Raw genomic sequence first — 25221 nt, 5'->3', positions numbered from 1 at the left:
GGTCTGTTGCCCCCAGTCCAATGCTCTTCTTGCCACTACTTCATGACAATGCTCTGTCTGTGAGATTGTGTTCTGGCTTACAACCTCCTACTCATTACATTGAACCATAATACAAGGACCAAGAATACAAGTAATGGGGTAAATACAGAAGCAATTCAGGTTTTTTTTTTTTTTTTAATTGATAAACAAATACCTCTATATGTTGTGGGAAGAAAAACAACAGCTAGAGTGTAAGCCTGCAGCAAGCCTGGCATGTTGGAAATGAAATAAAAGCCTTTCTTCATATAACTAAATTTGAGAGTGTGAATAAGCTAAATTTCCCCATCTGCAGACTCTCAGACTAGACGAGACTTACAAATTAATATGAGTGTATAGGTCTGGGGCCTGAGGAAAATTAGGTCAGGTCTAAAAAGGAATCAGGTGCTGACCACAAGTCAGAATTTTAATATGAATTCAAAACAAAGGGCAGAGATCTAATGCTGTAATTTACTGAACACCATTAAGATGATGACATATGATGTGATGAGGAAGCCTTCAAGACAAAGTTATAGAGAAGAAAACAATATTGAAAGATGGAAAATGTTTTAATCCACATACAATTCAGACCCTGATCCTCCTTTTAAACAACTCTTCTCTCTCTCTCTTTCTCCTTCTCTTTCTTATTGGATCTTATTTTTACCGAAGATATTTTTGCTTTCACTCGACAGTTTTATTTCCCCATTTACTTTGTTTCCTAGAATTGAGGACCCACAACTAGACATTTAAAAGTGCTTTGATAAAGAAGATAAGAAAATCACTCTAAGATAAAAATTATAAGAACACATCAGTTGTTTTGTGTAGCTCAGAAATAAAATTGGGATGTGAAGAGGTATTTTTAATAACCTGGACAGGAGATTATTCCCTTCCACCTGCTTTCCTAAGGTCTCCAGCTCTTCCTCCAGTGCTGTCTTTGAAGGCTCTGTATATGTCCTTTGCTGAGAGACTGCCATTTATGAGGGCCAACACAGGGATGTTCCAAATATGTCCAGCCATTTAGTGCTGGTATGAAAAGTCTGGGCATTTTTCTCTCTTGGGAGTCTCTTATGCAAAGGTCTGAACTTCTTCCAAAAGTTCAAGATCGATTTTTGGTGGAGAAGATAAGTGAAGGATTTTCTAGCCAACTAAGAAGCAGATTCTTTTGATTAAATGTCAGATTAATAAAAAAAAATTCTACATAAGGTACTGTGACAATTCTCTAAAGGGTATGACTGTGAGAAAAATGCAGATATTTTGGGATAGAGAGTTATAATTTTGAGAATTTTCATTTTCTATAAATTTACTGTGGTTGACATAAGTTTAAAAATGTGTTCATGTGCATAATGTTTCAAATTCATTTATGCAGATTATGTAACACTCGAAAAATCTCCCTTAAATCCCCATGTATTATGGGGACTCACAACTATAAATTATGCTTGTAAATATCCAGTCCTTTCTACCATCACAAATTCTCAAAGTGTGCTAAATGTGGAGAGTGTGTTATTATATTTACTTTCACTCTCACTCTCTCTTTTTAAAGGGAAGGATGGTAGAATATCTTTTCTATTAATATACCACCTCAAATATAAGTGATCATTTTCTTATTAGTTAAGATATTGTAGAGATAGGCCATAGGCCAGTTTCCCAGTGATTTACTATTACTAGCCCTGCATAGGAACATTTCAAGACAAGATTGAACATTATTTATCTAAACACTTCTGCAGCCAAACTGGTTATTTTGATTATATATAAAATTTATTAGTTTAACCCATTAATTTTCAAAAAAAAAAATGTAAGGTTGTTCCAGAAAACCTTATTGAAATAAATTGCTTATATCATGGATTCAAAAACAGAAATTAATTAGACAAATTGACAGTAAGAAGAAATATATTTATAGACTTGTCTTTCACTTCCTCCAAGTTCTTGATACTCTTTTTTTAAATTTAAAAATGGAAAATATGACAAATGTCAGCCCTTACCAACTTCCCACTTCAGAAGGCTGTTGTCTTCCCTCTCCATTTTTCCAATGACATACCAGATACACGCCATCCAGTGTGCAAGGAGTGCAAACATGGACATGAGCAGAGTCAGGACGATAGTACTGTGTTGGGAATAGCGGTCTAACTTCTGCAGCAGACGCAAAAGACGCAAGAGTCGCACCGTCTTTAGAAGATGCACAAGAGACACCTGTGGTAGGAGACAGAGCAGCACAACTTGGTGCATGTGTTAAATTCATACCACAACATTAACTTGGAGCCATTCTAAAAATTCTGGAAATGAAGTAGAATTATTTTAATATTATTATTTTTATGAATGCTCTTTGTTCTTGATATATTATATCAGAAAGTGATAGAATTAAAGAGGCTGGAATAAAGGACAGGATAGGAAGGATAATTTAATTTCTTTGAGTAAATACCTTTCTTAATTAGGGGTTATCTTTTTTTCACTCCCTGTCTGATTTCATACTGTAGTTTACATTCTGATATACAACTGAAACACATTATGGTATCAGAATTGTACATATCTCGAATCCCCTATACATATTTTTTTTCAACCCCGCATTCCCTTCTCTGTGTAAGGAAATTGCTTTATAATAATAATTCAGACAAATTGAAGTAAATGCATAGAAAGTGATAATAAAAATACCTTACCGAGTTTATTTTTTAAAATAGGTAGACCCAGAAAACTTGAGTAAGTTCTGCTCACAAATACCAGTAGCATCTTCTGCCTCATGTACTATACTTCCAACATCATCAACGGACAGAGAAAACATTTGCCTGAAGCGCGCTCTCTCTCTCTCTCTCTCTCTCTCAGTGTTCTCTTAAACATGCTTAGGGAATTAAAATGAAAGGGACAAGAATTTCTGAAGAGTCTCCTAGTGCCTTTGCATCCACTATGGCAGTAGAATTGTATCTGAGGGGTTATTTTATTGACTTCAGGGTCCAACTGAAAAATGTGCATCATTGGTGTGGACCAGAATGGTCAATATCACCATTAATAAGGGGTGTACATAACACACATTCTTTTCATACCTTCAAAGAACATTCTAAAATGGAAACAACAAACATTAAATCATATGGAAATGCAGTTTGACAGATTTCTTGATGTCACCTAATTTCTTTGGGGAAAGCATAAGTAGAGAAGGAGTGACTTTTTATGGCTTTAACTAACTGCACTCTTTCCTTTACAAAACTTAATCAGACACAAGGTCAGCATTGGGAGTTTGCTTTTGTATTTATCTAAAGTCAGTTGACTTCTAATTCTGTCCTCTGCTAGCCATATTCTCTTATCTCTAAGAAAAACAAACCTAGAACAGTGCCTGACACATAGAAAATGCTTAATAAATATTTATTAAATGAGTGAATGAATAAATTATCAAGTTAAGATGCAAACACGCCAAGCTCAGCATAGAAATTGATACTCAACAAAATTATGTTCAGTTGTAATCTTGTGAATTATTCTATACTCTAATACAGTAAACTCTTAAGGGCACTTGAAGAACTTAACAGCTAGCTTTGCTCTTTTATTTCTTTTTGTCATTCTCCTGTGTCAAGTTTTACTTTCTTCTCCTTTATAGCTAAGTTCTCATCTATCATTTCTCAAGCTGGTGGTTAGCTAGGTGGTTGGAGGCCAAGATTTGTAACCTCTATTCTGTTATTTAAATATATTACTGGGGATGGAGTTTATTTTACAGGTAGATGAATTTGATGGTTAGGTGACAATTTGGAAGTGAAATGAAACTGGAACGGAAGTCCCAAATGGAGGCAGGCATCTGCACACATAATTTTGATACAGTCTCCCCATTTTCTCTGACCAGACGGGGGATGTTTGAGCAAAGAATGTGGAGTTGCTTGTACATGAGGACAATAGCCATTTGCAAATATTAGGAACATGAACCTTGGTGTCCAGATGACCCAGATAGTTCTATGTTCATTCTTAAGTCAATAAAAACTGGCATTAAAAAATTATGCTTGCTCCCATCAGAGTCAATAGCTTCTTGCTAAAGTTTTAATGTTGCCTCTTGAAGAATGATAGGAGAAAGAAGCATATTTGACTTAGATGGAAATATGTATCTGAAAAAGGGAGAGGATTCTTTTGACTCTTTAGATGCTGTTTCAAATTTGTCACTGATGAGAACTGTAAGCTACTCATAGACAGGTGCATTCATTGAATCCCCCTATCAAATATGAGTTTCCCCTTTTACCAAATGGATATGACCACCTCCTAGCTATCACCCAGAAGGGAGAAAGAGAGAGAGAGGAGGCTAACTAACATGTTGTCAGGTCTTCCTAGGTTTTAGACATTTAGAAAAGCATTGTATAGATATGTGGCATTTTTAGTCTGGTCAAAAACTCTGTAGGAATTATATTATGCCCATTTTACGGACATTTTAGTGTTAACTTCCCCAAGGAAGTTACTCAGATGGTAAGTGATAGAACTTGGATTCATACTTCTGCCCTTTCTACTCTATCAACCTTCCTATGTCTTATTCATAATTTTATCACCATTAATAAGGGGTGTACATAACACACATTCTTTTCATACCTTCAAAGAACATTCTAAAATGGAAACAACAAACATTAAATCATATGGAAATGCAGTTTGACAGATTTCTTGATGTCACCTTTAAAAGTGCCTTTTAGGGTGATATACATACTAGTTTTCAAAAAGCATGTGATCTCTACTTAAAAGAACTGCCATGAGCAATTGTGAGCAGAGCCAAAGCCAAAGCTTATGCAGTTCTGAATGTCACCTATGGAGATGCATTAACTGGACACATTTCAGATTTGGGAGACAAACACATTTTGTTATTTATTTGTTTCTTTTTTTAGTCTTTGTTGTAAAAGAGCATAACCCATAAGTTATTCCTCATAACTTACATTTGCCTGAGAAGAAAACATAATACCTTGAACAAGCTTTTCTGTTCAAATATTACAGAATATTTTGTCCTGACTAACTTGTTTAAGAGGGATAATAAATTTAGGTGCCAGCTTTTTCAACGCTCATGCTCACTCCTGTGAAAAGCAGAACAAGTATCAGTGAAAACAGATTTCTTCCTTCCCCTTTTTCTTTTTTTTTTTTTTTGACATAGATGTTGCTCTATACCTTGTATTATTTATAAAGCATTTGTGTTAGATTACATAAGATTGATGAAAAGAGAGCAGAAGTGTAGTGAAAGTATATAAATATTTAAAATTCGTCAAACATGCGAATTAGACTTCTAAGACATTTCTTCATCCATATTAATTTTGGGGAATGAGAATGCTAATGATATGAAAGTGTATGTTATATATACCTATAACATATATTATATATGCATATTTAAAATACCTTATTTGCTCAGTACTCAAATAAAAATGGGACATAAAAAATGTATTCATTTTTAGTAGCAAAGCAGCAAATTAATTTAAAATGGGATTGTATTAAATAATTAATGAACAATTTAAAACAATTTGCCAGGGGAATTTGGAAATTTTTTTAACCTTTTGTGAATTACATGCTTATTCTGCAGTCTTGCAAAAACGTGGTTTTAAGCCATTACTGTTTCATGATGGTACATTTATCTAGTCAAATTCAATCTTAAAAAGCACTGTAGAAAGCCTGGATAACAATTCAGTGTAGCAGTGATTGATATATACTAGATTTTTCCTGGGAGCTTTCCTTTCAGTTGAGTCATAAACGTTTTAAAGATGTTGGCATTATCAACTTCCCAACTTAAAAAGAAAAAGAATAAAAAGAAACTATTGTACAGGCAATTAACAAATGCACAAGTCTGCACTAACAAGTTGGGATCACAATTCTATATTCATTCTGAAGTTAATAATAAATGTACTTGAAACTGTGATTATTGTGTGTAATATTTAAAACTATGCCTTTAAATTTTTGAAAGAGAATATGATTTCTATGAAGCACTGTCAATTGAATAGAATATCTGCTTAATTTGAACTAATGTTTAATAAATTTTTACATGCCATAATTGGTTACTCTAGCAGAAAATTGCATTACTGCTTCACAAATGGCCTCCCTAAAAGTTTCTTTATAAGGGAGATTTAATACTTTTAAGAATACCAATCATCATATTATAAAAATGGCTACTACTACAAGTGATATGCTTTCTGTCCTGTGAGGCTACATGAGGGTAAGGGATTTAGAGTGAGAAAAAGAAGGTACCAAGATTCATGCAAATTCAAGAGAACTCTCAAGTTTTACATTAGTCATATCATTTAGGTTTTTGCTACATCCAACAGTTTTACAAGGACTTCTAAGAAGTGGTTGAATTCCTTCATTTAAATTCAACAGTCCTCTCTATCTTGATCAGTCTTCAGTCGGTTTTGCCAATGAGTAACAAAATACTAAAGAAATAGAGAGTTAAGGGTCATAAAAGCAGAGAAAAAAATCTTCAAACTCTCCAGCAAATTCTTGAGACAAGTATCTGCCTAGGTAATATAAAGTGATGCTTAAATTCCTACAGATGATTTCCTTCAAGTCTGTATAGTATTTTCTATATTCTTGAATAAGTAAATGTAATATGGGAAGAAATCCATTAATACTCAGATAAATCGGTAAATATAAAGCAATTCCAATTAAATCCTTATGGAATTAAAAAAAAAGAATTTGTTTAGTGGGTCAATATTTATGATAAATTCAGCATTTCTGTGTTTCTTGGCTCTGGGTATTTATAAAAGCAAGAACAGGTAATATGAATGTCAAAAGGAAATAACTTCATCAACTGAAGAATCTGGCCTGCATATCACTGGGCATCAGGGCATCTTCATTGAAGAAGGTACAAAACCCTGGAAGCATAAATCGCCACAACCATTTAAAACCTAAACATGGGAAAAATAAATCAACCTTAAAGGCCATGTGGCAGGGAGCTCTTTACTCACCACTGTGACGTTGAAAGCATACAGGAGATCAAAAGGCAGGGCAGCGATTAAATCAATGATGAACCAGGTTGTGACATAGTGGATGCAAATTGATCTTGCTTCAAAGATAACTTGGCCAGACTTGCTGACATAAGTTGTTCGGAAATTTAAAATAATATCTGCTTGGGAAAAAAAAGATGGAGAAATAAAAGGAAGAGACAGAGAAGAAGAGAGAAGGTAGGAAAGACAATGAAAGAAAGAAGAAAGGAAGGGAGACAGGCAGGCAAGCAAGCAGGAAGGAAGGGAGGAAGAAAATTGTAGAAAATTAAATAAAATTAGGCAAATGGCAACCACTTAGCCTAGTTCAGATTGATAATATCCAAAATATTCTCCTCTACAGATCCAGTTCAACTCAACAGATACTGAAGAAGGGTGAAAAAAGTAATATTTTCTGAGCACATAAGATGTTCCAGACATTAAGCCACATGTTAAGATTATTAAAATAAATAATGACAGCAATAGCAACAATAGTCATCACTTACTAAGTGTTCACTATGTACCCGATACTGTTCTAATAGCTTGGCATAGGGTATTTCACTTATTCCTCAGTACATCTCCTGAAGTAAACAGTGTTACTCTGATTTAAGAGTCAGAAATCAAGTCTCAGGAAGAAAAAGTAATTAATCCAGAATAATATTGCCAAGAGTGGTAGAGTCAAGTTTTAATACAGATACAGGCCGGACATGGTGGCGCATGCCTGTAATCCCAGCACTTTGGGAGGATGAGGCAAGAGAATTGCCTGAGCTCAGAAGTTCGAGACGAGCCTGGGCAACAAAATGAGACCTCATCTCTACTAAAATTCAAAAAAATTGGCTGAGCATACTGGCACATGTCTGTAGTCCCAGTTACTCCAGAGACTGAGGTGGGAGAATCACTTGAGCCCAGGAAGTTGAGGCTTCAGTGAACCATGATTGCACCATGGCACTCCAGCCTGGGCAACAGATTGAGACCCTGTTTCAAAAACAAAAACAAAAACACCCACTAAATATAATCTTAAGTCTGTATTCCTTATTTTATATAATATTATTTCCATGTATAAAAGTTTTACTAATCTCTGTGTTGATATGGAATTCAGCCCTGCCCTGAAGGCACTCCTATTAAGAAAGTACTGGTAGGTTCTTGTGTGAATTTCTAGGTTAAATTCTACTTTAATGAAAGATGTAATTGCTTTCAATCTTTCCCTGCATCATTATTTAGTTATATATTACCGAGTGTTTTACAATATATGAGGTCTCCTGAGTGCTGATCAAATGACATCCCTATGAGCTTCCAACAGCCCTATGAGCTTGAAAGAAGACCCTGAGCACCAGAAAGGAACACAACTCAGCTGATACTTTGATGTCAGCCTTTTGAATCCTGATTGGAGGATCCAACTAAGCCATCCCTGGACTTTTGACATATAGCAACTGTGAGATAGTAAGTGGATGTTGTTTTAAGTTGATAAGTTTGCTATGCAGCAATAAAAACTAACACAATACTTATGTCATTTGATTCTCAGGATAGCCTTGTGAGGTGAAATACACAGGAGTCATGACAAGGCAGATTAGTATTAATGTAGATAACATATAGGTTCTTAGTATGAGCCCAGCGCAGTTCTAAGTCCCTTATCATCATAATCTCATTGATGCCTTACAACAACGCTAAGAGGTAGTCATTTCTATTATCTCCTTTTACAGATGAGGAAATTGAGGCATAAAAGAGGTCAAGTGACTTGCCCTGGGTGATACATCTGATAAAACTGAAGCACAGGATTACATCTTCCAACAAGTTAGTGAAAGAGCAAGACCCAAATCCAAGTCTCCTGAATTCCAGTTCAGGACTTGGGGTTGTGGTATGTTCACAGAGACTAGTCTCATCACAGATCTGGAGGCAAGTTCTGGGTGACCCAAAAAGAAAACAATCGTTGTTCTAGTCTATTGTGAATGATATAACTTTTAAAAACTGAATTATTAAAAGTGACTTTTTTGTCAAAAAATAAAAATACCTAGATAATTTTATTGTTAATATTGAGAATACGAAAGAATGAAGCTAATTAATAAAGCACTCACATAGGATAAGAACAATCCCAGGTGAATTCCACTGCACAGTTAAAACGCTATCGTGGCAAAGCACCACCGGACCATGGAAGCATGGCCACCGTGAAGGAGACAGGTCAGTGGAATGCCGTCAGACTGTAAGAGTAGCACGTGAACGTTCATTCTTCCTCTTTATCTTTCTAGGCTCATGTACTTCCGCATTAGCAATGCAATTTAGTACCTCAGACCACCCACTTTGAAATAAAGCAAAGATTTCAATTTCATGTTTTCTAAAAGGAAGCACAGTGAAGCATTTAAACTCTCATAAGTAAGGAAACCCAGAGTTGTTTATTGAGCCCATTAGTGATGTTTGGTTTCCACAATATAGGCTAAGGCAAGCCCATAAGTTCGTTATAAAATTAAAGGGGATAAATTCCTTGAATAAGTGGCCATGAGATCTACCACAGTTTTCACAGAAAACCCATTGCCATCGTCCATATACATACCAGCGGCACTCCCATGAATGGAAGAATGAATGAAGTGAATGACCTATGGTTGATTGATACAGCAACATTTTTAAAGCTATGTGGTTAGTTATGTGCTTGACTAAAGAACAAAATAGTGGTTCAGACTTCTGGAAAAAAAAAAACAGGTATTTTCTTGGATAAGTCATTACAGAATATTAGTTTAAAGAGCTTTTTAAAAAACAATTTATTATTCAATTGAGTTAATGGAATGAAAAGAAATATGCTAAATTTAGGTTTAAAAAGAAGTAATTATAAGACTTTTATACACAAAGAGATAATAGTAAAAGAATAAAAGATTTTCAAACATCTATACAAATCTATGTTTGACATACTTGAAAACTTTTTGGTTTATTTTCACGGGGAAAACTTAGATATATATTATTTTCTAAGATTCCAGGTCTATGGTACACTTACAAAGTGTATGGTACACTTGCAAAGACTATATGTTTATCCAATCAATATTATTTTTTGGTAGCTGATTTCAAAGCAAATAACTACTTTTGTCATACTCATAAGAACAGACATAGTTCTGGTATATTTACAAAACACTTTTTCACATTCATTAATTTGAATATTTCCCATGCCATCCTCTCAGGTGGACTGCTGTCACTTGCATTTTAACAATGACACGGGAGATTTAAGTAAATTGTTTGAAGTCATGTAGATAGTAAGCAACAGAGACAGAGGATGTCTTTTGACATTCAATCCCATTTTCTTTCCATTATCTAAATGATTACTGCACTTCTAAATATATTTTAGAGGAAATAACAATAGGTCAGTGCAAGGAAATGCATTTCTGATTGTAGTCCTTCGATCAAATTCAGCATCAGCACTACCCAGGTAAAATAATATTAAATTAGGGTCACAGAATTAAATGTGGTGAGATGAACTGTCTTTGATTCTGGAAGTACAAGGGCTAAGCTTTTGTTCAGGGATAACAGAGAAGTCTCTCTGTTTTCTATCCAGTGGTGAGGATGTGGTGGTGGTGTTCACGAACCAGGATAACTCAATGTTTATAAATATTTCCTTCCATTTAAGAGAACTGTAAAGATGGTAAGTACAGATTCTTCTTTGAAAGTGAAGGAAGCACAGAATAAAAAGATTGTGGTGAGGAAGAGCTTTCTAGATCTGGTGTCCCTCATGACAGAATCATAGAAACAGAGTGGAGCTTCAGAAACACTGAATGCAGCTACTCCTCCCCATGTAGCTGTCTCACTCCCTTTAAGATTTTTGTTTTTTTGGCTAATTAAATCAACAATTTATTTAAATATTACAATAAGAATGTGATCTCCAGACAATCCATAACCTATCTGAAAAGCAGCAGTATAACTTTCATTTTTGAGAGTCTAGAAGCGTAAGTATAATGTTTTTCAGCCTTATGTTGAAAAAATACATAGAAGTGTATTCACTAATATCTACAGTTTTATATGTAATTTTCTGGTTAATATCATTTATGATCAATTTGCACAATTGTCCATAAGTACAAAACACACACACATATACACACAGTTTAAATTTTTAAGAAATTTCAAAATCCATGACAAATTAACTCAAAAGGATTTTTCACTTAGAAATCTTAATGTCTCCATGTGCTTACATATGCATAAATGATCCTTTATGGCACCAATGAGTAAATAAGCAGAGTAATGCAGAATTACCATACATACTCTATGTGGTTTGTAGAATTTTCAAAAAACTCATCATCATATACCCACGCAAAAGAAGCAGAATATAATTGAATTATCTAATGCTTCAGATGACAGTTAATTATTTTGCAGAGTGATCCGTTTGCCTTATTGTATTTGAATTTTACACAGAATGATTAATAAAAGACAAATAATCAAGAGAAAAATGTGTACATATTCTATTCCATACTGTTAAGGCAGCCAAAAGTGAGTATTTCACTTATATCCCACACTAAATGTCTATTTATGTGGACTAAAAAGCAGAAAGGTTAAATCCATTTTTTTCTAGTTTGATTTCCTGAAGAACTATGTAACTAAAAAGCACAAAAAAAGAAGCTAAATTTAATATGGCATAAATTAGTAGGTTTCTTTACTTTATTAGCATGCATGACAGATGGGAAATAATTTTAAAATCATATTGGCTTACTTGTTAAAAAGTAAATTAAAATACAATAGTGTGCATGAAAGCATATGCACCACATACAAATAATTAATGTCTTCATTTAGCCATTTCTTTAAAAATTAATCAATGTAGTACAGTGTGGTGGAGAGATATTTAATTAAACCAGCTGCCAACTAATATTCAAAGATACTCTGTTTTTTTCATTGCTTATGAGGCACTCTTTCAAACACAGTACAATATCACAGCAAATTTGAGCTAGAAGGTGTGGGACGAATGAATAGAGAGCTGATTAATGAAGAGAGGCTTGAGGGACTAACAATCCTAAGAATAATTGCAATTGATTGCCAATATTAGTGGATAAGAGTTTCATATCACTTGACCGTTGCTCATCTTGTCAGATTAGTCCCTCTTGCTTACCTGAAGTGAAAGATTAATGGAATAGAAAGAGCAGCAGGCCCAGTGAGAAACAGTATTTAAGAACAACTACATTTAGGAGAAAAAATGAAGCTGACAAAGGGCAATCGGGTAGATTGAGGTGTAGTTGATGCTGGTATTGGCTTTTGCTTTGTATCTGTAGGGTCAATTATTCATAGTTGCATTAGCTGGCGATGTCCATCATTAGGTAGTTATTTTTTCATGTTTTAGAAAAATTTTCTTTTTTCTGTTGATACATGACCAATGTACATCTTTTGGGGGTGCATATAGTTTAATACATTCTTATAATTTATAAAGATCAAATCAATATAAGTGGAGTATCCATCACTTTCTTACTTTTCTCAAGTCAGAGGAAATGTCTTCTTTCTCATAACTTCTTTTCCTTTATTCTAGTTTTGTTCTCAGCAGCAGCACAGAATACATTGTCCTCCCCCAGCCCAAAGCTCTTTCTGTAAATATCTGAGATCAGTCGTCAAGTTCATCTCTCAGTTCTCAGGTTGAATATCTTCATTTCTTTCAACCATCTCTTACTGATACGGTTTCCTCTTCAGAGGCCTGATGATACTCTCTAGTTTGGTGGTTTTCACAAAAGCCTCATGGAAGAAAGGAAGGATTTGGGTTCTACCTCCACCCACCCAGCCTTTCCAATTTTCAGGCTGAGCTTTTATTCATTTTACATAGTAAGCCTCCTCATCAATTTTGATTTTGAAAAGGAATTTTCAAGTCTTTAATACAATAAAGAAAAGAAAAAGAAAACCACTCTTGTAAGGTACTTGGAATTAAATTGACCATCCCAGAAGCGGTCCGGTCAGTGTGGGAGACAGGGGCAAATATCCACAATTCCCACCAGCATTGTTTGCAGAGTTCTTGTTACTCCATAGCCTTGCTAACACTTGATGTTATAAAATTTAAAAATTTTTTGCCTATTGAGTAGGATAATAATAATTTTAATAGTGTGTTTAGAATTAGTTTTAATACTTCTGGTAATGCAGCCTTATTAAATTATCACAGTTTAAAAAAACCCTTTTATTACTATATACTGAAGTGAACTTTTGCCAACTTAAAGTCCCAAATGCTATTGTTTTTCATACATATCGGTCCTAATAGACTGCTTGGGTTCTTACTGGAAGAGCTAAAGCATAGATATATCTTTCAGCTTTTCAATATACTTAAGTATCACAAAATACTGCTATTGAGGACTTGTGTTCTTTGCCTTGTGCAGAGCCCCTGGCACTCAAAGATGAACAAGGCATCCAAGAGAAGCATGCCTTTTTCTGGTAACCACAGGATTTCATAATTTTATTAATCTGCAATCATTCCAGCTCTAGATGCATAAACACACACTATCTGTGATCTTGCTTGCAGGTCAGAGGAGACAGTGCGCACTACCAGTGGATCTTTAATATTCCTCATTTATCATCTACAACTAATTATTTGTGTTATATTGGTCTTGTGCTTTTATTTTGTTATATAAGTTTACCATATCAAAAGACTTCCATGTAACATGCCCACTGGCATGTGTACAGACTATTTTGACTCCCTATATTCACTTTTTCAGTGATGTGTAACTCCAAATTAGGTATTAAACTTTGGAAACATTTAATCATTTTTAATAAAAAGAATTTAATGATTAAACATAAACATACTGAAAAAACCTTATTTAATCAGTCTTAATTATATAAAGTTTTGACACATTTATTCTGTTTATAGGTGTAGTTATTAGGTGGCAAAGTTTCCAAGTTTAAGTAAAAACAGAAAATATAAGAGCTATCTAATTTATAATATTCAATAATGCAATTAAAAAACTAACAATGGGGGTTATGAGTTTCATTTGAAGTAAATATTAATTATTCCAGTTACAAAGCTTAGAACTAATGAACACTTGGCTGGGTGCGGTGGCTCACGCCTGTAATCCCAGCTCTTTGAGAGAGCAAGGCGGGTGGATCACATGGGTCAGGAGTTTGACACCAGCCTGACCAACATAGTGAAACCCTGTCTCTATTAAAAAATACATAAGTCAGCAGGGTGTAGTGGCGGGCGCCTGTAGTCCCAGCTGCTTGGGAGGCTGAGGCAGAAGAATCACTTGGAGGCCAAGGCTGCAGTGAGCCCTGGGATTGTGCCACTGCACTCCAGCCTAGGAGACAGAGTGAGTTACACATCACTGAAAAAGTGAATATAGGGAGTCAAAATAGACAGTCTGTACACATGCCAGTGGGCATGTTACATGGAAGTCTTTTGATATGGTAAACTTATATAACAAAATAAAAGCACATGACCAATATAACACAAATAATTAGTTGTAGACAATAAGTGAGGAATATTAAAAAAAAATCAACGAACGCTGAGATGAGTAATAAAAAATGTGTTAATATAATTGATGTTTGTCCCAAAATGAAATCCCACATGTATGCTCATTAGAGACAAAAATATTTTTAAATAATATTTCTTATAGTAACATAGCTCTTTGCATTTTAATTATAACTATTATGTTCATTTTCACATTTGAGGAAAATAATATTCTCAGTATTTGTGGTAGGTTTTTAGTGCTGTTTACCAAATATTATGGTTCCTTACTTCCTGGAAAGATTATAGTTCCATACCTTCTGAAGAGATTAAGTGCATCCCTGTGATTTGCTTTGGCCAAAATTGTAAGAACAGGGGTAACCTGGAACACTTTTATGAAAAGCTTTGAGAACCAGGGCATAATTTATTACATTTTTTTTTCCTTGCCTTAATAATTATGGAAGCATATGGCAAGATGTGGATCTTCTGTCAGCCTAGGTGCCTGAGAGGTTACAATGGGCAGAGCCCATTCATTGTACATAGCATGAGTGAGACATAAAACTTTACAATATATCCCACTGAGACATTGAGATTGCTTGTTACTGTAGCACACCCTAGCCCATCCTGACTAACAGGTGTTTTTGTAAAGCCATAGAGCAGAGTGGCTAACAGTGTAGAATCTGGAGTCCATCTCCCTAGGTTGTGGATCACTGGGCAGGTGTTGTCATTATTATCACTATTACTACTGCTATTACTACTACTCTAGAGGCTTCAAAACTGAGGAACAGGGTCAATGAATGACTTAATCTAAGATTGCATAACATATTAATAGTAGTATTTTCATTGTTACTTTACAGACCTAATATAGTGGTGTTAGAGTGACAACAAAATAGTAATAATAATCAAAGTAATATAGCTAGCATGTATTAAATTTTTACTTTGTGACAGGAATTGTTTAAGTACTTTCTATGTATTAAGTATTTTGGTCATCATGTAGTCACTTTAAAGTAGGCAATACGTCTATTTAATGATACATTAAACACTCAATTAACTTGCTGAAGGTTACCCAACTGGGCAGTGGAAGAGCTAAAAGTTATGCTTCAAGAGTCTGTCTGTATACTGCCACCAAAACATTATTTACTATAATTCTTACCCTCCTTCCAGCTCAGGAAAGAGATTCTTTTAGTAATATCTAAGTTTTTTGAAACTTAGTTAATTTTTAGAATCATATACAGATAATATTTAGCATTTAAACTATAGGTTTCCATGTACAAAATTGCTCAACATTTTTAAAAATGTTGTATTTCAAGAATAGCATATATACTGTAAAATGCACTAATCTTAAAGGGACAGTTTAAAGAATTTCCCAAAGCTAACCATCTTTGTAGCCAACAATGGATAGAGATATAACTGGAACCAGAACTCCAGAAGCCTCTTTTATGATCCTGTCTAGCCATTAACTTTCAAAACATAACAATTGTCCTGAATCTCATAGATTAATTTCATTTAAATCAGTAGGGTGTGTATGTCCATTGATTCTATTAATCCAATTGCTGGGTCAGCAAGTATGTATATATTCTAGTTTAATAGACACTGGCAAAGAGTTTAATAGGAAGACTATACTAATTCACATTCTTATATGCAGTGTATGAAATTTCATGTTGCTCTTTATATTCCTCCAATCCTTGGCAATTTCTGATTTTTTTTTTCCTTTATTTCCCTTTTAGCCATTCTGGTAGTAGTGAAGTTATTTTAATTTTCCTTATGATTAATAATGTTGAGCACAAACTACTTTCATATTTGTATATTCTTATTTATGAGTATCAATTCAGAACTTTTGTCTAGGGAAAATCTCCCCCACCCTCAGCATTCTTTCTCATTTGCAGGAGTTGTGCTACATTTTCATATAAATTGTGTCATGTTCAGGTAATTTCTGCCTACCCCAAGGTCATTAAGATATTCCACTGTGATGTGTTATAAAAGCTTTATTTTTTAACTTTTATAATTTGTCTACAACACAGCTACAATTGATTTTGTATATGGTGTGATGCAAGAGTCAAGATTTACATTTTCCAGACAGATATCCAATTGATCCAGCACTATTTCTGAAGACACGATTTCTCCAAAACGTTGCAGTGGCACCTTTGACATAAATCAGGTGTTCATGATCATATATGTGCAGATTCATTTATGATCTCTGTATTTTGTTCCAATGGCTTATTTGTCAGATGCTAGTTTTTCCACATTTCCAGCACAGTCAGAAATAGAAGTGTTCACAAACTATTTTTTAAGGACTCTCAAGAACATTTAAAACATAACTAATATATTTAACTTTAAAAGTAAAATTTGAATATGATTTAGTCATAAATACGAGGTGTTCTATTAAAAGTGAAATAGAATAAAATGTTCTATATTTGAAATAACAGAACTATGCTCAATTAAGAGAAAAATAGATTCTCACTTAAGCACATTATGATTTCATAGTTATTTTTATGAACGCCATCAGTAGAAATTGCTCATATTTTTGTGTTATGCTAGAATTTCATTTCTACTTGTGGTTACAATAATTCAGTCTATTTTTAATAACTGTGAACAGTAAAATCACAAAAAGATCAATAGCATCAAGCCACACCCATGTGATTTCGGAAATGTATGAGCTCAAGCAATAATGCCAAACTTGGCACTAAGTGCTGTTCACTCTAGCTGTGTTGTAATTCAGGTCACTGAAACCAAAAGGCAAGCTGGGAAGCAAAATAGGGTTTACATTTTATTAATTCTCCCCCAGAGTTACTTGAGTAGAGGGTATAGCCTAATGACCAGTCAAGTCAATATCACTAGGTATTTAAGAGCCAAGAATTTCATTGTGGTAGCTCGATCACCAAAGCCAAAAAGATGAACAACACCACAAACAGAATTCAAAATCCAAACAGCCACAGGAAATCAATAAGAAAGAACAAGAATTCAGTGGGCTAGGAGGAATTACAGAGCCTGTTAGTGCTGAAGTACACCTGGCCTATAGTCAGAATTAGGGTTGAAAATGTGCCTCAGGAGGTAAGATCCATGGGTTGGAAATATACACTATCAAAAGAGTTTCCAATTAGAGCCAGAATCTCCAAAAATGTGAAGTTGCCAGTCATTTTTATTTGTTCATATTTCATGTTTAAAGTTTTGTTTTTAGGTTCTTACACAGTTTATCCTCTTTTTGTATATTATTTCAGGAGGGAAGGAAAGACACTGTTCCTGTATCTGTTTATATAAATATAGTATCTAGAGCTTCTCAGTGATATTCTAGAGGCAGCAAAACATAACTCTCAAAACTTACCAATGCTGTGTGTTTCTGTACTTATTCTTCATAGGGTATAGGTTGTTGATATAAGGGTGAATAAGCAAAACTTTACATAAACACAGCTGTTTGTTAGAAATGATCTACCCATATACTCAGGAAAGTTCTTATCCTCAAAATAACCTTTTATTACACTGACATAGTTTTCTGGTTTTTTTTTTTTTTTTCCCTAGCAATATGGATGAAACCAAAGTGTCTTTACTGGGGTTAGAGTCAGAAGGTGCTACAATATTCAGGTTACTCAGGACTGAACACTGCCACAAACTATAAGCCTAAGGCTTTATTCCAGGAATTGTTTTCTGAGGCATAGCTCCAAACATTGAGTAATGCAAATGTGATATTTGGCTGTCACTTGTATGTTGCTTGACTTGGGGTGATTTTGATGAATTCTGTTACTCACGTTAATGTTGTCTTCTTTTCTTTTCTTTTTTCTTTTTTTTTTTTTTGTTTTTTTTTTTTTTTTTTTTTTTAATTTATTTATTATTATTATACTTTAAGTTGTAGGGTACATGTGCATAACGTGCAGGTTTGTTACATATGTATACTTGTGCCATGTTGGTCTACTGCACCCATCAACTCGTCATTTACTTCAGGTATAACTCCCAATGCAATCCCTCCCCCCTCCCCCCTCCCCATGATAGGCCCCCGTGTGTGATGTTCCCCTTCCTGAGTCCAAGTGATCTCATTGTTCAGTTCCCACCTATGAGTGAGAACATGCGGTGTTTGGTTTTCTGTTCTTGTGATAGTTTGCTAAGAATGATGGTTTCCAGCTGCATCCATGTCCCTACAAAGGACGCAAACTCATCCTTTTTTATGGCTGCATAGTATTCCATGGTGTATATGTGCCACATTTTCTTAATCCAATCTGTCACTGATGGACATTTGGGTTGATTCCAAGTCTTTGCTATTGTGAATAGTGCTGCAATAAACATACGTGTGCATGTGTCTTTATAGCAGCATAATTTATAATCCTTTGGGTATATCCCCAGTAATGGGATGGCTGGGTCATATGGTACATCTAGTTCTAGATCCTTGAGGAATCGCCATACTGTTTTCCATAATGGTTGAACTAGTTTACAATCCCACCAACAGTGTAAAAGTGTTCCTATTTCTCCACATCCTCTCCAGCACCTGTTGTTTCCTGACTTTTTAATGATCGCCATTCTAACTGGTGTGAGATGGTATCTCATTGTGGTTTTGATTTGCATTTCTCTGATGGCCAGTGATGATGAGCATTTTTTCATATGTCTGTTGGCTGTATGAATGTCTTCTTTTGAGAAATGTCTGTTCATATCCTTTGCCCACTTTTTGATGGGGTTGTTTGTTTTTTTCTTGTAAATTTGTTTGAGTTCTTTGTAGGTTCTGGATATTAGCCCTTTGTCAGATGAGTAGATTGCAAAAATTTTCTCCCATTCTGTAGGTTGCCTGTTCACTCTGATGGTAGTTTCTTTTGCTGTGCAGAAGCTCTTTAGTTTAATTAGATCCCATTTGTCAATTTTAGCTTTTGCTGCCGTTGCTTTTGGTGTTTTAGACATGAAGTCTTTGCCCATGCCTATGTCCTGAATGGTACTACCTAGGTTTTCCTCTAGGATTTTTATGGTATTAGGTCTAACATTTAAGTCTCTAATCCATCTTGAATTAATTTTCGTATAAGGAGTAAGGAAAGGATCCAGTTTCAGCTTTCTACTTATGGCTAGCCAATTTTCCCAGCACCATTTATTAAATAGGGAATCCTTTCCCCATTTCTTGTTTTTCTCAGGTTTGTCAAAGATCAGATGGCTGTAGATGTGTGGTATTATTTCTGAGGACTCTGTTCTGTTCCATTGGTCTATATCTCTGTTTTGGTACCAGTACCATGCTGTTTTGGTTACTGTAGCCTTGTAGTATAGTTTGAAGTCAGGTAGCGTGATGCCTCCAGCTTTGTTCTTTTGACTTAGGAGTGTCTTGGAGATGCGGGCTCTTTTTTTGGATCCATATGAACTTTAAAGCAGTTTTTTCCAATTCTGTGAAGAAACTCATTGGTAGCTTGATGGGAATGGCATTGAATCTATAAATTACCTTGGGCAGTATGGCCATTTTCACGATATTGATTCTTCCTATCCATGAGCATGGTATGTTCTTCCATTTGTTTGTGTCCTCTTTTATTTCACTGAGCAGTGGTTTGTAGTTCTCCTTGAAGAGGTCCTTTACATCCCTTGTAAGTTGGATTCCTAGGTATTTTATTCTCTTTGAAGCAATTGTGAATGGAAGTTCATTCATGATTTGGCTCTCTGTTTGTCTGTTATTGGTGTATAAGAATGCTTGTGATTTTTGCACATTAATTTTGTACCCTGAGACTTTGCTGAAGTTGCTTATCAGCTTAAGGAGATTTTGGGCTGAGACAATGGGGTTTTCTAAATATACAATCATGTCATCTGCAAACAGGGACAATTTGACTTCTTCTTTTCCTAACTGAATACCCCTGATTTCTTTCTCTTGCCTAATTGCCCTAGCCAGAACTTCCAACACTATGTTGAATAGGAGTGGTGAGAGAGGGCATCCCTGTCTTGTGCCAGTTTTCAAAGGGAATTTTTCCAGTTTTTGCCCATTCAGTATGATATTGGCTGTGGGTTTGTCATAAATAGCTCTTATTATTTTGAGGTACGTTCCATCAATACCGAATTTATTGAGAGTTTTTAGCATGAAGGGCTGTTGAATTTTGTCAAAAGCCTTTTCTGCATCTATTGAGATAATCATGTGGTTCTTGTCTTTGGTTCTGTTTATATGCTGGATTATGTTTATTGATTTGCGAATGTTGAACCAGCCTTGCATCCCAGGGATGAAGCCCACTTGATCATGGTGGATAAGCTTTTTGATGTGTTGTTGAATCCGGTTTGCCAGTATTTTATTGAGGATTTTTGCATCGATGTTCATCAGGGATATTGGTCTAAAATTCTCTTTTTTTGTTGTGTCTCTGCCAGGCTTTGGTATCAGGATGATGTTGGCCTCATAAAATGAGTTAGGGAGGATTCCCTCTTTTTCTATTGATTGGAATAGTTTCAGAAGGAATGGTACCAACTCCTCCTTATACCTCTGGTAGAATTCAGCTGTGAATCCATCTGGTCCTGGACTTTTTTTGGTTGGTAGGCTATTAATTATTGCCTCAATTTCAGAGCCTACTATTGGTCTATTCAGGGATTCAACTTCTTCCTGGTTTAGTCTTGGAAGAGTGTAAGTGTCCAGGAAATTATCCATTTCTTCTAGGTTTTCCAGTTTATTTGCGTAGAGGTGTTTATAGTATTCTCTGATGGTAGTTTGTATTTCTGTGGGGTCGGTGGTGATATCCCCTTTATCATTTTTAATTGCGTCGATTTGATTCTTCTCTCTTTTCTTCTTTATTAGTCTTGCTAGTGGTCTGTCAATTTTGTTGATCTTTTCAAAAAACCAACTCCTGGATTCATTGATTTTTTGGAGGGTTTTTTGTGTCTCTATCTCCTTCAGTTCTGCTCTGATCTTAGTTATTTCTTGCCTTCTGCTAGCTTTGGAATGTGTTTGCTCTTGCTTCTCTAGTTCTTTTAATTGCGATGTTAGAGTGTCAATTTTAGATCTTTCCTGCTTTCTCTTGTGGGCATTTAGTGCTATAAATTTCCCTCTACACACTGCTTTAAATGTGTCCCAGAGATTCTGGTATGTTGTATCTTTGTTCTCATTGGTTTCAAAGAACATCTTTATTTCTGCCTTCATTTTGTTATGTACCCAGTAGTCATTCAGGAGCAGGTTGTTCAGTTTCCATGTAGTTGAGCGGTTTTGATTGAGTTTCTTAGTCCTGAGTTCTAGTTTGATTGCACTGTGGTCTGAGAGACAGTTTGTTATAATTTCTGTTCTTGTACATTTGCTGAGGAGTGCTTTACTTCCAATTATATGGTCAATTTTGGAGTAAGTATGATGTGGTGCTGAGAAGAATGTATATTCTGTTGATTTGGGGTGGAGAGTTCTATAGATGTCTATTAGGTCTGCTTGCTGCAGAGATGAGTTCAATTCCTGGATATCCTTGTTAACTTTCTGTCTCGTTGATCTGTCTAATGTTGACAGTGGAGTGTTGAAGTCTCCCATTATTATTGTATGGGAGTCTAAGTCTCTTTGTAAGTCTCTAAGGACTTGCTTTATGAATCTGGGTGCTCCTGTATTGGGTGCATATATATTTAGGATAGTTAGCTCTTCCTGTTGAATTGATCCCTTTACCATTATGTAATGGCCTTCTTTGTCTCTTTTGATCTTTGATGGTTTAAAGTCTGTTTTATCAGAGACTAGGTTTGCAACCCCCGCTTTTTTTTGTTCTCCATTTGCTTGGTAAATCTTCCTCCATCCCTTTATTTTGAGCCTATGTATGTCTCTGCGTGTGAGATGGGTCTCCTGAATACAGCAGACTGATGGGTCTTGACTCTTTATCCAGTTTGCCAGTCTGTGTCTTTTCATTGGAGCATTTAGTCCATTTACATTTAAGGTTAAGATTGTTATGTGTGAACTTGATCCTGCCATTATGATATTAACTGGTTATTTTGCTCGTTAGTTGATGCAGTTTCTTCCTAGCCTCGATGGTCTTTACATTTTGGCATGTTTTTGCAATGGCTGGTACCGGTTGTTCCTTTCCATGTTGAGTGCTTCCTTCAGGGTCTCTTGTAAGGCAGGCCTAGTGGTGACAAAATCTCTAAGCATTTGCTTTTCTGTAAAGGATTTTATTTCTCCTTCACTTATGAAACTTAGTTTGGCTGGATATGAAATTCTGGGTTGAAAATTCTTTTCTTTAAGAATGTTGAATATTGGCCCCCACTCTCTTCTGGCTTGTAGAGTTTCTGCCGAGAGATCTGCTGTGAGTCTGATGGGCTTCCCTTTGTGGGTCACCCGACCTTTCTCTCTGGCTGCCCTTAAGATTTTTTCCTTCATTTCAACTTTGGTGAATCTGGCAATTATGTGTCTTGGAGTTGCTCTTCTCGAGGAGTATCTTTGTGGCGTTCTCTGTATTTCCTGGATTTGAATGTTGGCCTGCCCTACTAGGTTGGGGAAGTTCTCCTGGATGATATCCTGAAGAGTGTTTTCCAACTTGGTTCCATTTTCCCCCTCACTTTCAGGCACCCCAATCAGATGTAGATTTGGTCTTTTTACATAATCCCATACTTCTTGCAGGCTTTGTTCATTTCTTTTTCTTCTTTTTTCTTTTGGTTTCTCTTCTCGCTTCATTTCATTCATTTGATCCTCAATTGCTGATACTCTTTCTTCCAGTTGATCGAGTCGGTTACTGAAGCTTGTGCATTTGTCACGTATTTCTCGTGTCATGGTTTTCATCTCTTTCATTTCGTTTATGACCTTCTCTGCATTAATTACTCTAGCCATCAATTCTTCCACTTTTTTTTCAAGATTTTTAGTTTCTTTGCGCTGGGTACGTAATTCCTCCTTTAGCTCTGAGAAATTTGATGGACTGAAGCCTTCTTCTCTCATCTCGTCAAAGTCATTCTCCGTCCAGCTTTGATCCGTTGCTGGCGATGAGCTGCGCTCCTTTGCCAGGGGAGATGTGCTCTTATTTTTTGAATTTCCAGCTTTTCTGCCCTGCTTTTTCCCCATCCTTGTGGTTTTATCTGCCTCTGGTCTTTGATGATGGTGATGTACTGATGGGGTTTTGGTGTAGGTGTCCTTCCTGTTTGATAGATTTCCTTCTATCAGTCAGGACCCTCAGCTGTAGGTCTGTTGGAGATTGCTTGAGGTCCACTCCAGACCCTGTTTGCCTGGGTATCAGCAGCAGAGGCTGCAGAAGATAGAATATTTCTGAACAGCGAGTGTACCTGTCTGATTCTTGCTTTGGAAGCTTCCTCTCAGGGGTGTACTCCACCCTGTGAGGTGTGGGGTGTCAGACTGCCCCTAGTGGGGGATGTCTCCCAGTTGGGCTACTCAGGGGTCAGGGACCCACTTGAGCAGGCAGTCTGTCCCTTCTCAGATCTCAACCTCCGTGTTGGGAGATCCACTGCTCTCTTCAAAGCTGTCAGACAGAGTCGTTTGCGTCTGCAGAGCTTTCTGCTGCTTTTTTTTTTGTTGTTGTTGTTGTTGTGTAGCTGTGCCCTGTCCGCAGAGGTGGAGTCTACAGAGACAGGCAGGTTTCCTTGAGCTGTTGTGAGCTCCACCCAGTTGGAGCTTCCCAGCAGCTTTGTTTACCTACTTAAGCCTCAGCAATGGCGGGCGCCCCTCCCCCAGCCTCGCTGCTGCCTTGCCGGTAGATCACAGACTGCTGTGCTAGCAATGAGGGAGGCTCCGTGGGTGTGGGACCCTCCCAGCCAGGTGTGGGATATGATATCCTGGTGTGCCTGTTTGCTTAAAGCGCAATATTGGGGTGGGAGTTACCCGATTTTCCAGGTGTTGTGTGTCTCAGTTCCCCTGGCTAGGAAAAGGGATTCCCTTCCCCCTTGCGCTTCCCAGGTGAGGCGATGCCTCGCCCTGCTTCAGCTCTCGCTGGTCGGGCTGCAGCAGCTGACCAGCACCGATCGTCCGGCACTCCCCAGTGAGATGAACCCAGTACCTCAGTTGAAAATGCAGAAATCACAGGTCTTCTGTGTCGCTGGCGCTGGGAGTTGGAGACGGGAGCTGTTCCTATTCGGCCATCTTGCTCCGCCCCCCTTCTTTTCTTTTTTCTTTTTTTCTTTTGAGACAGAGTGTTGCTCTGTCACCAGACTGGAGTGCAGTGGCACAATCTCCGCTCACTGCAACCTCCACCTCCCAGGTTCAAGCAGTTCTCCTGCCTCAACCTCCCGAGTAGCTGGGACTACAGGTGCATGCCACCACACCTGACTAATTTTTTGTATTTTAGTAGAGACGGGGTTTCACCATGTTGGCCAGGATGGCCTCGATCTCCTGGCCTCATGATCTGCCCACCGTGGCCTCCCAAAGTGCTGGGATTACAGGCGTGAGCCACTGTGCCCAGCCTTCTTATTTAGCATTTGAACGCTTGTCAGTACTAATGCTATGCTAAATACTTATTTAAATACAGGCAAGAATATCTCCCTTGCCATTCAAGAGATTCAAACATAACTTCTTCTTAACTTGTTTAAAAGGATTGCTACTAGTCATGTACTCTATATTTAAATTTTAATGAGGCTTTTCATGTGTATGGTCAATTCAGATTTTCAATCTGTTACGAAATACCTTCTTCGTGATAAGTAAAGATTAATTTGTATTATGTTAATAAAATTGCCCAAGATAGTACTTGATCTGATCAAATACACCCTCCAAAGCTGCTTACTATTTTTCTTCTTACTTTTATGTGGCACCTTTAAGGAACATGTAAATTACTTGCCTTTGTGTACCTACAGACCTCACTACTTGCGAAGAACTGTCTGGGTGTCTGTGATGCATGAGACTTGAAATACCTTTAAAACATGCAACAGCTAAACTCTAGGGACTGTGAAGAAATAGCGTATATTTATTTGTTTTGCAAGGATAATTTTTTTATGTTGATATTAGGTTCTGAAGTTTCCAGTAAAGGATAATTCATGTAGAGTCAAAATTGTGCCCCAAAGAACTTGTCACCATAAAGTATATCATCATAACGTATCATTTCTCATTAA

The 25221-nt window shown here is 36.4% G+C and overlaps 1 protein-coding gene across 1 annotated transcript in view; it reads right to left on the bottom strand.

Moving 5' to 3' along the window:
• Nucleotides 1-25221, bottom strand: part of KCNH8 (potassium voltage-gated channel subfamily H member 8) — a 398046-nt gene that overhangs the window by 129496 nt on the left and 243329 nt on the right. Inside the window, exons 6-7 of the mRNA XM_025375699.1 lie at nt 6903-7060; nt 1995-2202 (exon numbers count right to left, since the gene is read on the bottom strand). Of these exons, the coding sequence (XP_025231484.1) occupies nt 1995-2202; nt 6903-7060 (366 nt within the window). The remainder of the gene's footprint in view (nt 1-1994; nt 2203-6902; nt 7061-25221) is intronic.

This window comes from Theropithecus gelada, chromosome 2, assembly GCF_003255815.1.
Source record: "Theropithecus gelada isolate Dixy chromosome 2, Tgel_1.0, whole genome shotgun sequence".
Classification (NCBI taxonomy): Eukaryota; Metazoa; Chordata; class Mammalia; order Primates; family Cercopithecidae; genus Theropithecus; species Theropithecus gelada.
This window is presented reverse-complemented; position numbering and strand designations above follow the sequence as displayed.